The 15341-nt window shown below is 44.7% G+C and overlaps 1 protein-coding gene across 1 annotated transcript in view; it reads left to right on the top strand.

Annotated features, from left to right (window-relative positions):
* LOC110532063 (neurocan core protein-like) overlaps nucleotides 1-15341 on the top strand; it is a 256326-nt gene that overhangs the window by 150936 nt on the left and 90049 nt on the right. Inside the window, exon 10 of the mRNA XM_036967166.1 lies at nucleotides 10408-10524. Within this exon, the coding sequence (XP_036823061.1) occupies nucleotides 10408-10524 (117 nt within the window). The remainder of the gene's footprint in view (nucleotides 1-10407; nucleotides 10525-15341) is intronic.

Genomic DNA, 15341 nt, shown 5'->3' with positions numbered 1-15341 from the left:
ATGCCCAGTCATGTTCATATAATAGCAGACATAAATTCATGCAGTTTAAGACCATCCATAGAACGTACCATATGCCAGTCAAACTGAATATCATGCAGTCAGAAATGTCATTCCTCTGCTGGAGGTGTAAAACACAGAAGGGACTTATTTGCATATGTTATGCTCTTGTGAAGGCTGGCTGAATTTTTGCAAGTGTATGTTCTTTTATCTCAGCATGTCTACAGATTCTCCATTCTCCCTGTTTTTGTTTGCTTGGAAATGTTGATACTGGAGACTGTTATCTGAAGAAACTGTGTTACCAAGTATTTATAGCAGCTAGGAAATGCATTGCCATTTATTGGAAGGTTGGATATCCTCCCACAATGTCAAATGATGTATCACTAGATTTGATTTCTAACAAGATTAAGGGTATACTGGACAACTTTCATAAGGTTTGGATGCCTTATATGGAATACTGTACGACTTAAAGTGTATACATTGAAATGTCCACGTCAGGGGAGTCAGGGGACACGTCAGGGGACACGTCAGGGGAGTCAGGGGACACGTCAGGGGACACGTCAGGGGAGTCAGGGGACACGTCAGGGGACACGTCAGGGGAGTCAGGGGACACGTCAGGGGACACGTCAGGGGAGTCAGGGGACACGTCAGGGGACACGTCAGGGGAGTCAGGGGACACGTCAGGGGACACGTCAGGGGAGTCAGGGGACACGTCAGGGGAGTCAGGGGAGATACATATTGACATGTATTCCATGTCATGTCCCTCGTCAGGGGACACGTCAGGGGAGTCAGGGGAGATACATATTGACATGTATTCCATGTCATGTCCACGTCAGGGGAGATACATATTTAGGCAATCCCTAGCTGCTGAGTTGCTCAGTCCTGGCCCTGGGGGTCTGTGTGTTGTCAGTCTGACCTTGGCCTAAAACACACAAAATCAATAAATTCATGTTTCACTAAGATCCTAAAGCTGAGTGGGGAGTGTTGGGGCGTTGCAGGGTGCTGGACCCATAGGGGCAGGACGAGGTGACCCAGCTATATTGTGTGCAAATAAAAATAGCTCTACAGTACTATTAGTCCTATTAGATTAATTGTCTGAAGGATTTGCTGTTTCTGTGTGTTAATGTAGTGTATGTGTGGTTTTCTGTAAAAAAAAATCCAAACCTTTCCCTTCAGAATTAAAAAAAATGAAAGGTGGGAACTGGGAAGGAAATTGTGTTGGAGTTATTGACTAAACTGGTGGGGGTCGGTCATGCAGACGGCTGGGGCTGGCTGGTCGGTCTGCCTGACTGAAATTTGATATTTAGGATGTCTTAAGAAAGACAATCAAAAGTCTTCGTATTTTTTCAAGATTTGTTAATTTGTTAGTCTGTTAGTTATAGGTGCAACATAATATTTATTATTGAGTTCAGTCTTATTAATCACTTTAACATATTTAATAGCTTGATGACTGTGGGTGTTTTAGCTTACTTATTGTTCTAAATAGAGATGGCATATTGGATTGTGTTGCTTTGGGTCTTCACCACAGAGAGGAAAGAGAAGTGCTATCTATATCGCAGAGACTTAGTAAAGCGTCTATCTGTCTATGACGCCACCCCGCTCCACCCCCTCTCTACCTGTCTGTCAGTCTATCTGTCTCTGACACCACCCCGCTCCACCCCCTCTCTACCTGTCTGTCAGTCTATCTGTCTCTGACACCACCCCGCTCCACCCCCTCTCTACCTGTCTGTCTGTCTATCTGTCTATCTGTCTATCTGTCTCTGACACCACCCCGCTCCACCCCCTCTCTACCTGTCTGTCTGTCTATCTGTCTATCTGTCTCTGACACCACCCCGCTCCACCCCCTCTCTACCTGTCTGTCAGTCTATCTGTCTCTGACACCACCCCGCTCCACCCCCTCTCTACCTGTCTGTCAGTCTATCTGTCTATCTGTCTCTGACGCCACCCCGCTCCACCCCCTCTCTACCTGTCTGTCTGTCTATCTGTCTATCTGTCTCTGACGCCACCCCGCTCCACCCCCTCTCTACCTGTCTGTCAGTCTATCTGTCTATCTGTCTCTGACGCCACCCCGCTCCACCCCCTCTCTACCTGTCTGTCAGTCTATCTGTCTATCTGTCTCTGACGCCACCCCGCTCCACCCCCTCTCTACCTGTCTGTCTGTCAGTCTATCTGTATCTGTCTCTGACGCCACCCCGCTCCACCCCCTCTCTACCTGTCTGTCAGTCTGTCTATCTGTCTCTGTCTCTCTCTCCACCCCACCGCCTCTCTACCTGTCTATCAGTCTATCTGTCTATCTGTCTCTCTCTCCACCCCACCACCTCTCTATCTGTCTGTCAGTCTATCTGTCTCTATCTCTCTACCCCTCCTCTATCTGTATATCCGTCTCTGTCTCTCTCTCCACCCCACCCCTCTTCTATCTGTATGTCTGTCTCTCTCTCTCCACCCCACCCCTCCTCTATCTGTTTATCTCTGTCTCAGTCTCTCTCTCTCCACCCCCCTCTATCTCTCTCTATCATCTCTGTGCAGCAGGTACCGGGCAACAACCTGGCAACCTCTAAATCACTCTTATTGGAGTGTGCTGAAATTGCATTGGGTCTTCACCACAGGGAGAAAGAGAAGTGCTATCTATATAGCAGAGACTGAGTGAAGTGTCTGTCTGAGGACATGGTGATACAGTGGATCGTACGCCTGCCGCCCTCCCTGCAGTGTCAATGGGGGAGATGGAAAGGTGTACTTACTGACCCCAGGTCATTTACTGTGGGGTGGTACAGGTTATAGCAGCATGTTTGGTTTGAGTTTGAGTTGAGTTTATGCATTTCTGTATGTCTACTGCAGCAGCATACTAAGCAGTGGAAACACTTTACAGTAAGACAGATATTATCATAGCTAGATGTACAAGTGTAGGAGTCAGTTTTAAGGTTGGTTCTACACTATAATGCACTTTCAGTAGAGATTCTCCTTTGGGCATGCTATTTAGTCCAGTAGCTTTAATCTTTGTCCAGGAAACTGACCTAATATTAATAGGCAAGTCATTTTTCAGGTTGTGGTTGACCAGGTTGTCATGGTGACTGTTATTGTTATATTTCCCCCGACCGTCGCTGTTTAAATGTAGTCATCCTAAAACCTGTAACTGTGAGAGATATTTGGAGTTCAGTACATTTTCTCCAGTGGCATTAGAGTTTAAGACCCAGCTGTGTTGCTGTGTATAGGCAATGGCTTGTCTTGCTTATAGAGGTGCACTTGAACAGGCAGACCCCATGATCCTTGTCTCTGGAAAAGCTATTACAAGGTTCAGTAACTCCCACGGTGATGGAGGATGGTGTGTGTGTGTACTTTTCTGTATGTGTAGAGAAGGATGTGTGAAAATGTCAATAGAACGTACTGTATGTGTCCTCAAATTCCAGGTTCAATTGTAACGTTACAATCCCAACACTATCCATTCTGGTTAAGCAGCTCTAGTCTCCTAGTATCTTCCTTACAGATATACTGTCTATGAATCTAATAGGAGGATGACAGAGGACTTTGCAGAAATCTGTTTTGTAAGGACACTGTACTGGTAGGCCGCGATGCTTAGTCCTGATTGGACACCAACAGAAGGATAGCGCTGTAGTATCTACGCCCTGGTCAGATTAAGAGCTGCAGAGACAGAGATGGAATGGAAGAAAGGGGCTATTTGAAGAGTATATTCTGTAATTAATCAGAAGATGGCAGCTAGCGTTACGAAGAAGAAAACTATGATAGTTCCCTCTCTGTCACACACACACACACACACACACACACACACACACACACACACACTGTTTGATCTATTAATAATGCTCATACTGTATGTATTGTCTTAATGCGAGCAGCACAATGCGAGCAGCACAATGCCATTTGGGTGTGATAAGTTGTAACTAATTGTGTGAGAATTGAATCAATTCCCCACTTCTGGAAACCAGACCAGCCTTGGTTTCTCTCTATGTACTGTAGCATGGAGCACTACTACTCCAGACAATTCATCACCGGGAGAGTACAAATTAGTAAGCTACATGTTTTCTCTCTTTACAGAGTTTTTCATGATCTCCTAGTCAAATGACATTCAATAGAGGTTGTATTTCTGTTTCTGGTTTTGTTTCTTGCTGAAATAATGTTGTTGAAATACTCCCTGTGGCTGACTATCTACAGATCTGGCTGGATATAAAGGCTCTTTCATATTCGAAGAGGGTCAGTTCAGTTTTGGTTCCATGCAGGGAACACATCACACCTGGCCCCCCATAGGGTTTGACGTAGGGCTAGTGGCCCTATGCTATTTTCCTGCTGGGTGAATGCTTGGCTAACTGTCGTATCTGCTGAGCTCCCCTGAAAGACTGTGAGTCACAACGGTCATTTATTTACCTTCTCTGCTTCACTCAACACCAGCCTCGTTACTTACCCAGCCCATGACCTGCAGCACTTGTACACATAGCACACACACACACACACACACACACACACACACACACTAGCACACAAACATCTGAGCCTAGAGAGGTGCCCATTTCTCTTCCGCTCTAAAAGCACAGTCATGGTGGTGAAACTAAACACCAGACACACAGCCAGAGAAATGTAACGAACCAGTGATAACTTAGTGGGTCTTCCACAGTTCCAATGTAGATAATGGACACTGATGTTGTTGTTTGAATTGATATACTGTATACCATAAATGTTGGAACAGTACTACCGAGTACTCTAGCATACACTGCCCTTGCTGTGGATCAGAACACAACTAGAATGCCAACCAGCCTGAGAATTTCAATTCACACTAACCTCCCCCAGTAGCTTGGCTATAGGTCAGGACAAGACAACAGCACTGTGTCCTCTGGGCTGTCAGTGGGTTTATTAGTGTCTGCATTGGAGCAGACACAATGGACGGCTGCAGCACGAGGCTAGCCGCTGTCTCCCCCGGACACGCCTAGCCCATTAAAACACTGCCTGTCACTGGCTGCCTCCATGAAGACTAATTGTGGTGAAAGGATACAGGAGAGGGAGACAGGAGAGAGAGACAGGAGAGGGAGACAGGAGAGGGAGACAGGAGAGGGAGACAGGAGAGAGAAACAGGAGAGGGAGACAGGAGAGAGAGACAGGAGAGAGAGACAGGAGAGGGAGACAGCAGAGAGAGACAGGAAAGGGAAACAGGAAAGGGAGACCGGAGAGGGAGACAGGAGAGCGAGACAGGAGAGGGAGACAGGAGAGAGAGACAGGAGAGAGAGACAGGAAAAGGAGACAGGAAAGGGAGACAGGAGAGGGAGACAGGAGAGAGAGACAGGAAAGGGAGACAGGAAAGGGAGACAGGAGAGGGAGACAGGAGAGGGAGACAGGAGGCACAAACATCCCTCTGCAGAGAGAGCACAATGTCACATTCATACTGGCCTCTTATGGCTAATATCTCTGCCCACACTCTTACGCCGTACCCAAACTGGCCGCGCGCGTCCGGCATCATGTGGAAATTGATTTTGTCCCCCCACACCAAACGCAATCACGACAGGAAGGTTAAAATATCAAAACAAACTCTGAACCAATTATTATGTTATGTTAATTTGGGGACAGGTCAAAATGCATTAAACATTTATGGAAATTTAGTTAGCTAGCTTGCTGTTGCAAGCTAATTTGTCCTGGGATATAAACATTGAGTTGTAATTTTACCTGAAGGTCCTCTACTCCGACAATTAATCCACACACAAAACGGTCAACCGAATCGTTTCTAGTCATCTCTCCTCCTTCCAGGCTTTTTCTTCTTTGGACTTTATATGGCGATTGGCAACTAACTTTCATAGTTACCATGACGACCGACCAAACTCAGTTCATCTTTCAATCACCCACATGGGTATAACCAATGAGGAGATGGCAAATGGGTATCTGCTTCTATAAACCAATGAGGAGATGGGAGAGGCAGGACTTGCACCGCGCTCAGCGTCACAAATAGAACTGACTTCTACTTTAGTGCTTGGCAACACAGACGCTCGTTGGCGCACGCGAGCAGTGTGGGTGCAACAATTTAACAACATGTATGTTTAAATTTATTTTGCAAAGTGAGCGGTCTGATCAGCATGTTAGAGAAAAAGGTGCTATCGAGACCCTTAAAGGGTTCTTCAGCTGTCTCCACAGGAGAACCCTTTGAAGTACCCTTTTTGTTTCCAGGTAGAACCTTTTTGGGTTTGAACCCAATTTCTGGAGATGGTTCTACATGGAACCAAAAAGGGTGTTGGGGGGGGGGGGGGGGCAGTTATGGGGGGCCAGGTATGATGTGACTATGATAATGTGTGTGTGCAAGCGTTTATTTATTGTGATTGTGTGGTCTGTGTGTGTTCGTGAGTGTGTGTTCTTTTCTCCAGTCGGTTACATCATATTTATTTGATTAGCTTCTCAGATGAGCCGTGTATGCTTGCCGATCACGTACTGTATTCTTTTAGCTGTTGATTTAAGAAATTAAAACCCACACACTGTAATGGCTTGCCTCCTTCTCTCCAATCCCTTTGATTCATTTTCAAAGCCAGCACTCACATTGTTATCACCTCAGAATAGTGTATCAGTGGCTGCAGCACAGGAGTGGGTAGAAGGCTATCCCTCAGCTTCTCAGGAAATATTATACACACTCACCTCTATATCTCACCAGCCTGGAGCGAGTTAGACTCTCTCACACACACACACACACACACACACACACACACACACACACACACACACACACACACACACACACACACACACACACACACACACATTACGACTCTCTCACATACACACACATACACTGTGACTCTCACACACACACATGAAGACTCTCTCACATCAGTTGAAGTCGGAAGTTTACATACACTTAGGTTGGAGTCATTAAAACTAATTTTTCAACCACTCCACACATTTCTTGTTAAGAAACTATAGTTTTGGCATGTCGGTTCAGACATCTACTTTGTGCATGTCATTTTTCCAACAATTGTAAACAGACAGATTATTTCACTCATAATTCACTGTATCACAATTCCAGTGGGTCAGATTACATACACTGAGTTGACTGTGCCTCAGAAAATAAATTGTAGACTTCCACAAGTCTGGTTCATCCTTGGGAGCAATTTCCAAATGCCTGAAGGTACCATGTTCATCTGTACAAACAATAGTACGCAAGTATAAACCCCTTTGGACCACGCAGCCGTTATACCGCTCAGGAAGGAGACGCGTTCTGTCTCCTAGAGATGAAGGTGCTTTGGTGCAAGAAGGTCAAATCAATCCCAGAAGATACTGGAGGAAACAGGTACAAAAGTAACTAAAGCCACAGTAAAACGAGTCCTATATCGACATAACCTGAAAAGCCGCTCAGCAAGGAAGAAGCCACTGCTCCAAAACCACCATAAAAAAGCCAGACTACGGTTTGCAACTGCACATGGGGACAAAGATCGTACTTTTTGGAGAAATGTCCTCTGGTCTGATGAAACAAAAATACAACTGTTTGGCTGAATGTATGTAGACAAAGAAGAGCTCTTTACAAGATACCAAAACATTCAAAGGCGATTTTCTCAAAAGTGAGTTTACAAGTTTATCAACTTTCAAAGCAGAATTACTTTCCCATTGTTCCTCAAATGCAATGTCGTAGGTATGAGTCTCTACTTTTATCCAATGTAAAAAACACCATTTCAAATTTTGCTAGATAAGACCGAATCCAGGTGGTGAGTCACAAATAGGCTTTTTACAAGTGAGGACTTAGCTGGTTTACTATTCTTGAGAACCTTTGGTGCTCATGAGTATAGTCAAATGTACACACACACACACACACACACACACACACACACACACACACACACACACACACACACACACACACACATGTTAACCAGCACATAACCAATGGATTGGATTTGTTCACCAAACACACTGCCACGCTCACCATCCCAAGCAGGGCTAAACAAGCCACTGTCAGAGGTGTGTTTCTCTTCAATTATGTTGGTATAAGAAGGATGTACAATACCTAATCCTTCCCCAACTAAAAGAAAACCATTCCATGCCTCTGTGGCTTTCTCTGATATAACCTTTAGCTATTGAAAAGCTTTACATTGAGAAACAATAGTGAAGATAGATAGACAATCTATCTGACAGGTCCTCATAGAGTACTTCACTCTCTCAGTCACACCCTCCTCTCTGTTCAAGAGAGAGAGAGCGACAGGAGACCACGAGAGAGAAAGAGAGAGAGAAAAATAGAGAGAGATAAAGAGAGACAGAGAGTGAAAGAGAGAGAGAGAGAGAGAGCGAGAGAGAGAGAGAGAGACAGAGAGTGAAAGAGAAAGAGAGAGAGAGAGAGAGAGAGAGAGTGAGTGAAAGAGAGAGAGAGAGAGAGAGAGAGAGAGAGAGAGAGAGAGAGAGAGAGAGAGAGAGAGAGAGACAGACAGACAGACAGACAGAAGAAAACCCGGCAGTGTGTCTGACTTTCTACAAGGTGACAGATTGGCTGCTGCTCTGTCTGTCTGCCCACTGTTTATCATGACGGATGCTCGACAGGGGGGAGGACAATGTGTGGCGCCTGCCCCGCCTGCCCGCCCACGTCCCTCTGATGAGCCGGGTCCTCATAAATTACCTGATCATTATCCAGTCAGGCACACTCGTGGCCGCCTCTTTTTATGGTACATTACTGAGTCGTTGCAAGGTAATAAACACGTTTTATTTCGCAAGGCTATAACTCCAAGCGCTGTTCTTCAAGGGAAATGTTTTGGAGATAAATGGTGAGATAGAGGAGATTAAGTCGTAATTATAAGGACGGCGCTGGGGTTTGACAAGGACGGTTGCACAGCTGTAGGTGTTAAAGCTTGTTTCGTGGCTGTGTGGAGAGCTTGCTAGATTAAGTGTGGTTTTATTAGCCAATCCAGATAGGTTTCCAGGCAAAGACACAATCTGACAGGGCATCTAATGCACTGCATCTGTTCTCCAGCACTATAATACCCAGGCTAACTCATCTCTTCTCCAGCGCTATAATACCCAGGCTAACTCATCTGTTCTCTAGCGTTATAATACCCAGGCTAACTCATCTCTTCTCCTGCGTTATAATACCCAGGCTAACTCATCTGTTCTCCAGCGTTATAATACCCATGCTAACTCATCTGTTCTCCAGCGTTATAATACCCAGGCTAAGTCATCTGTTATCCAGCATTATAATACCCAGGCTAACTCATCTCTTCTCCAGCGTTATAATACCCAGGCTAACTCATCTGTTCTCCGGCATTATAATACCCAGGCTAAGTCATCTGTTCTCCAGCGTTATAATACCCAGGCTAAGTCATCTGTTCTCCAACGTTATAATACCCAGGCTACCTCATCTGTTCTCCAGCATTATAATACCCAGGCTAACTCATCTGTTCTCCAGCGTTATAATACCCAGGCTAACTCGTCTGTTCTCCAGCATTATAATACCCAGGCTAAGTCATCTGTTCTCCAGCATTATAATACCCAGGCTGTCATTGTTTTCCAGCGTTATAATACCCAGGCTAAGTCATCTGTTCTCCAGCATTATAATACCCAGGCTAAGTCATCTGTTCACAGTTTGTGTATGTCTGTGTGTGTACAGTTGAAGTCAGAAGTTTACATACACCTTAGCCAAATACATTTAAACTCAGTTTTTCACAATTCCTGACATTTAATCCTAGTAAAAATTCCCTGTCTCAGGTCAGTTAGGATCGACACTTTATTTTAAGAATGTGAAATGTCAGAATAATAGTAGAGATAATGATTTATTTAAGCTTTTCTTTCTTTCATCACATTCCCATTGGGTCAGAAGTTTACATACACTCAATTAGTATTTGTAGCCTTTAAATTGTTTAACTTGGGTAAAACGTTTTGGGTAACTTTCCAGAAGCTTCACACAATAAGCTGGGTGAATTTTGGCCCCTTCCTCCTGACAGAGTTGGGGTAACTGAGTCAGGTTTGTAGGCCAGGTTTGTTTTGCTCACACACGCTTCTGCACACACATTTTCTATAGGATTGAGGTCAGGGCTTTGTGATGGCCACTCCAATACGTTGACTTTGTTTTCCGTAAGCCATTTTGCCACAACTTTGGAAGTATTGAAATACATCCACAGGTACTCCTCCAATTGACTCAAATAATGTCAATTAGCCTACAGGGAATTATAAGTTAAATAATCTGTTTGGAAACAATTGTTGGGAAAATGACATGTGTCATGCACAAAGTAGATGTCCTAACTGACTTGCCAAAACTATAGTTTTAATGAGCTTTAATGACTCCAACCTAAGTTAATGTAAACTTCCGACTTCAACCGTATGTGTGTGTGTGCGTGTGTGCACGCATGTGTGTGTGCATGCCTGTGTGTGTCTGTGTGTGTGTGTGTGTGTGTGTGTGTGAGAGTATGTGAGTCCCTCGGTTAACCCGCCTGCCATGTCTCCATTCTGCAGCTGAGGACAACCCATGTCAGACCAGCCCCTGTCTGCATGGAGGCAGCTGTCTGCAGGAGGGCGACGGTTACAGCTGCTACTGCCCCCAGGGCTACTCCGGAGAGAGCTGTGAGATCGGTGAGTGGGGTCAGGGGTGAAAGTTCACAAAAGAAAGGGCAGAGGTTAAGACCTTCAGAAGGACTGTCTCTGTCCCATCCCTTTGTTCTCACATCCATTTCAACTCATTTTAGTGTTACTGTTTAACTAACCTAACGTTGCAAGCGTACAAGAAGCACCTGAGCGGGCTTTATTTCTGGTCCTGACGAGAGAAAAAAAACTGTAGGGGGAGGTTCTCTTCTGCGCTGTTCAACCAATCCAGTAAATGTGGAGGAGGAGTTGAGATAGAGTATTATAGTCAAAAAGCTAAAGTTGCTTCACAGAGTGTGCTGTTTAACTGTAACTGACTAACATAATCAGCACACAGTAAAATGCCTCACATGAATGGTACAGTACATGTCCAGTATAGGTGGTACAGATGTGGTACAAGTTGTTCTCAATGCGTTTGAATGGAGTCAGACTTTGCTACAGTACATTTCATGACCCTTTGGCAGAGTCAGTTATTGCATGAGGAAGTTTAGCTGCATGGTCCTGCTGTGCCCAGGTTCCTGTTTCTTGCTGTTCCCTGCCTGCAGAAGTGAGGATGAGGTGGCAGTCTGTGAAAGAGAGTGTGAATGGGGTGTTGTGTTTTCAGAGGTGTGTGTACTTTGTCTTTATGGTGTTTTCTGAGTTGCGCGTGTGTGTTTGTGTGCGTGTGCATGTGCAGTGGGTGTCTGTTTTCCGTGCTCAGAGGTGCGACTCTAACAGTGAATGTGTGTGACTGGGGTAGCTGTGAGTGTACTTTGTAAGACCAGGCAGAGCCAGCAGTCTGTGACAGTAAGATGCTGAATGTTTGTGACTCTCTCACTGGCAGGCTGCCAGGCAGCTCATCTCTCCACTGGGTTGTGTGATAAGAGACTGAGCCAGTCAGCACTGAGCTAGGCTGTACCCTGCTGCACACTCACAGTGCTGTGTCACACTGTGGTGTGTGTGACTGTGAAGAGAACATGGGCTCAGTCAAGGGTGTAGGGTAATAATGGTTGGGAACAGTGATACAGTAGTGTGTGTATGTGTGTGAAGGAGCGAGTCTTAGTTGCACTGTGCCGTGGTGTTCTGTACTGCAGTGAGAGCTGTGACTGTAGAAGATGGACAGATGTCTGCACTGATGGGATAGGAGCTCAGTGAGGACTTGAGGAGGAGATTAAAGGTTGGAGCTGTGGGACACTGTTGTGTATGGGAGAGGAGAAATGCAAAGTCAATGAGGAGGGATTGCTTTTCCCAGGTCACTGCTTATGTAGAGGAGTCACAGACGAGGGGTCAGAGGTTAAGAGGGGAGGTATTGATTATCAATCAGCCATCTATTGACCACACACACACACACACACACACACACACCATGACTGTCTGAGGGCGGCAGCCTTCGATTTGGGGATCATCCTTAACTAATATCGGCTAAAGGCATCAGTGATTAATCAACACTACAGCCACGTCAGTAAGTCCTGATAAATGCATGTTAAACGATGAATAACATATGATTTGTAATGCTAGTTTGGGATCTCTTAGAATCTGTTGTGACATAGACCATATTGTGTATGTCAATATTAATCATATAAAACAGATATTCCTCATTGTTTCTGGCAATAAAAACAAAAGGGATTAATTTGGAGATTTTAAAATGTAGAATAACATTTCTCCAATATGCATTTCATGTTGTCGGTTCATTCTGTGTATGGTTATTGGCTTGTTTTGTGCTCAGTTTGAAAACCTCCTGCAGGACTGTGGATGGTAATTGGCTTTGGCTGCTGCTCGTTTCCTGCAGCTTGTGTCTGCAGCAGATAGGGTGTATGTCTGTCTGTCTGTGGTCTCTGACATATTAATTACAGCCAAAGGCAATCAGGTTAATTGCATATTACTGCAAACCCTTGACCACATTTGTAATGACTCAACACCACGTTCTCTCCAGTTGAGGATGAGAGGATTGTCTTCTTTTTGTCTTTTTCTTTCTTTGCTGTCTGGCTTCCTCTCTTCAAATCAAATGTTATTGGTCACATACACGTGTTTAGCAGATGTTGTGGTGGGTGTAGCGAAATGCTTCTACACACACTTCTTGTTCTAACGTTACCTTTTCTCTACAGATGTCAGATCTTAATTTGATTACTCTTCTGTTGCTGAGAATTTTCCTGTGTTCGAGGTTTAAAAAGGATTCTAAAGTTTATAATGTCAGACTTTATTTACCTAATTATAATCCACATAATATTTCACATTTCCTGTTGCTGCAGGATTATTTTCCAAACCGCCTGTACACTCGAACTCCATTTGTACACTCAAACTCCATTTGTACACTAGAACTCCATTTGTACACTAGAACTCCATTTGTACACTAGAACTCCATTTGTACACTAGAACTTCCATTTGTACACTAGAACTCCATTTGTACACTAGAACTTCCATTTGCTTCTCCTGCTCTGTGTGATTGAGTCTTTATCAGTGATTCTTCATGGTCATTATTATGCATCATTACTTTATTACTACCAAGCGAGGCAGAGCCACATACACTGCAATAATACAATTGTATTTCCCTCTGCATACTACAATGGGAGAAATTATGATTCACTCGAAACAGGGCTGTTGAATTGCAGCTGGAGAAGCTGAAGCTGCTCAGAGATGATCCCCAGAGACTATTGGGGATGTGGCGTTTAGAGGATCTGCGTAATCCATGGGCTCCGTTTCTGCTGGGTCGCTCAAACATGAATGAGATGAGGGGTGAATCGCTCTGCGGGGAGAGAGAGAAGGAGGAAGGGTTGGGGACTTGCGTAGACACAGGGTCAGGTGGGGTGTCAGGTGGGAGTTTCCCAAGGGGGAAAGGGCCATAACACCCTATATACTGTACATAAATCTTATAAATATTAAATTGGTTTCCAATATAACTGTGTGTAGACAATAGGTAGACTATCAGTGGGGGTCGGTACCTTTAAATGCGTAGACTAATAGTAAAGTCCAACACCTGTAAAAATGCATACAGTATACAATGTGGAACTTTCTAATAGAAATCTATTGTGTAGGACAGGCATGGAGGCTCTCTCTGACAAGGAATCATGTCAGCTCCAGTGGCATCTATTTTTGTAATTTTTTTTATTTCACCTTTATTTAACCAGGTAGGCTAGTTGAGAACACCTTTATTTAACCAGGTAGGCTAGTTGAGAACACCTTTATTTAACCAGGTAGGCCAGTTGAGAACAAGTTCTCATTTACAACTGCGACCTGGCCAAGATAAAGCAAAGCAGTGCGACACAAACAACAACACAGAGTTACACATGGGATAAACATACGGACAGTCAATAACACAATAGATAGTCTATATACAGTGTGTGCAAATGTAGTAAGATTAGGGAGGTAAGGCAATAAATAGGCCATAGTAGTGAAATAATTACAATTTAGCAATTAACACTGGAGTGGTAGCTGTGCAGATGAGGATGTACAGGGAGAGATACTGGGGTGCAAAAGAGCAACATTTACAGATGGGCTGTGTACAGGTGCAGTGATCGGTAAGCTGCTCTGACAGCTGATGCTTAAAGTTAGTGAGGGCGACGTCTCCAGCTTCAGTGATTTTTGCAATTCGTTCCAGTAATTGGCAGCAGAGAACTGGAAGGAAAGGCGGCAAAAGTAGGTGTTGGCTTTGGGGGTGACCAGTGAAATATACCTGCTGGAGCGCGTGCTACGGGTGGGTGTTGCTGTGGTGACCTGTGAGCTGAGATAAGGTGGGGCTTTACCTAGCAAAGACTTATAGATGACCTGGAGCCAGTGGGTTTGGTGACAAATATGTAGCGAGGGCCAGCCAACAAGAGCATACAGGTTGCAGTGGTGGGTAGTATATGGGGCTTAATGACTAAGCGGATGGCACTGTGATAGACTACATCCAATTTGCTGAGTAGAGTGTTGGAGGCTATTTTGTAAATGACGTCGCAGAAGTCAAAGATCGGTAGGATAGTCAGTTTTACGAGGGTATGTTTGGCAGCATGAGTGAAGGAGGCTTTGTTGTGAAATAGGAAGTCGAGTGGCTGTGGGGGGTGCAGGATAGGGGCACAGCCACTGTTGGTCTGGATAGGGGTATCCAGGTGGAAAGCAAGTCCAGTCGTAGAAAAATGCTTATTGAAATTCTCAATTATCGTAGATTTGTCGGTGGTGACAGTGTTTCCTAGCCTCAGCTGGGAGAAGGTGCTCTTATTCTCTATGGACTTTACAGTGTCCCAGAACATTTTGGAATTAGTGCTACAGGATGCAAATTGCTGTTTAAAAATGCTAGCCTTTGCTTTCCTAACTGACTGTGTGTATTGGTTCCTGACTTCCCTGAAAGGTTGCATATCACGGGGGCTATTTGATGCTAATGCAGTACGCCACAGGATGTTTTTGTGCTGATCAAGGGCAGTCAGGTCTGGAGTGAACCAAGGGCTATATCTGTTCTTAGTTCTACATTTTTTGAAAGGGGCATGCTTATTTAAGATGGTGAGGATTGCACTTTTAAAGAACAACCAGGCATCCTCTACTGACGGGATGAGGTCAATATCCTTCCAGGATACTCGCTGAAGTGTTTTAGGGAGCATTTGACAGTGATGAGGGGTGGTCGTTTGAATGTGGACCCATTACGAACGCAGGCAATGAGGCAGTGATCGCTGAGATCCTGGTTGAAGACAGCAGAGGTTTATTTAGAGGGAAAGTTGGTTAGGATGATATCCATGAGGGTGCCCATGTTTACGGATTCAGGGTTGTACCTGGTAGGCTCCTTCATAATTTGTGTGAGATTGAGGGAATCTAGTTTATATTGTAGGACGGCCGGGGTGTTAAGCATATCCCAGTTTAGG

This window comes from Oncorhynchus mykiss, chromosome 1, assembly GCF_013265735.2.
Source record: "Oncorhynchus mykiss isolate Arlee chromosome 1, USDA_OmykA_1.1, whole genome shotgun sequence".
Lineage (NCBI taxonomy): Eukaryota > Metazoa > Chordata > Actinopteri > Salmoniformes > Salmonidae > Oncorhynchus > Oncorhynchus mykiss.
Note: the sequence above shows the minus strand (reverse complement) of the source record. Positions and strands in the feature narration are given on the sequence as shown.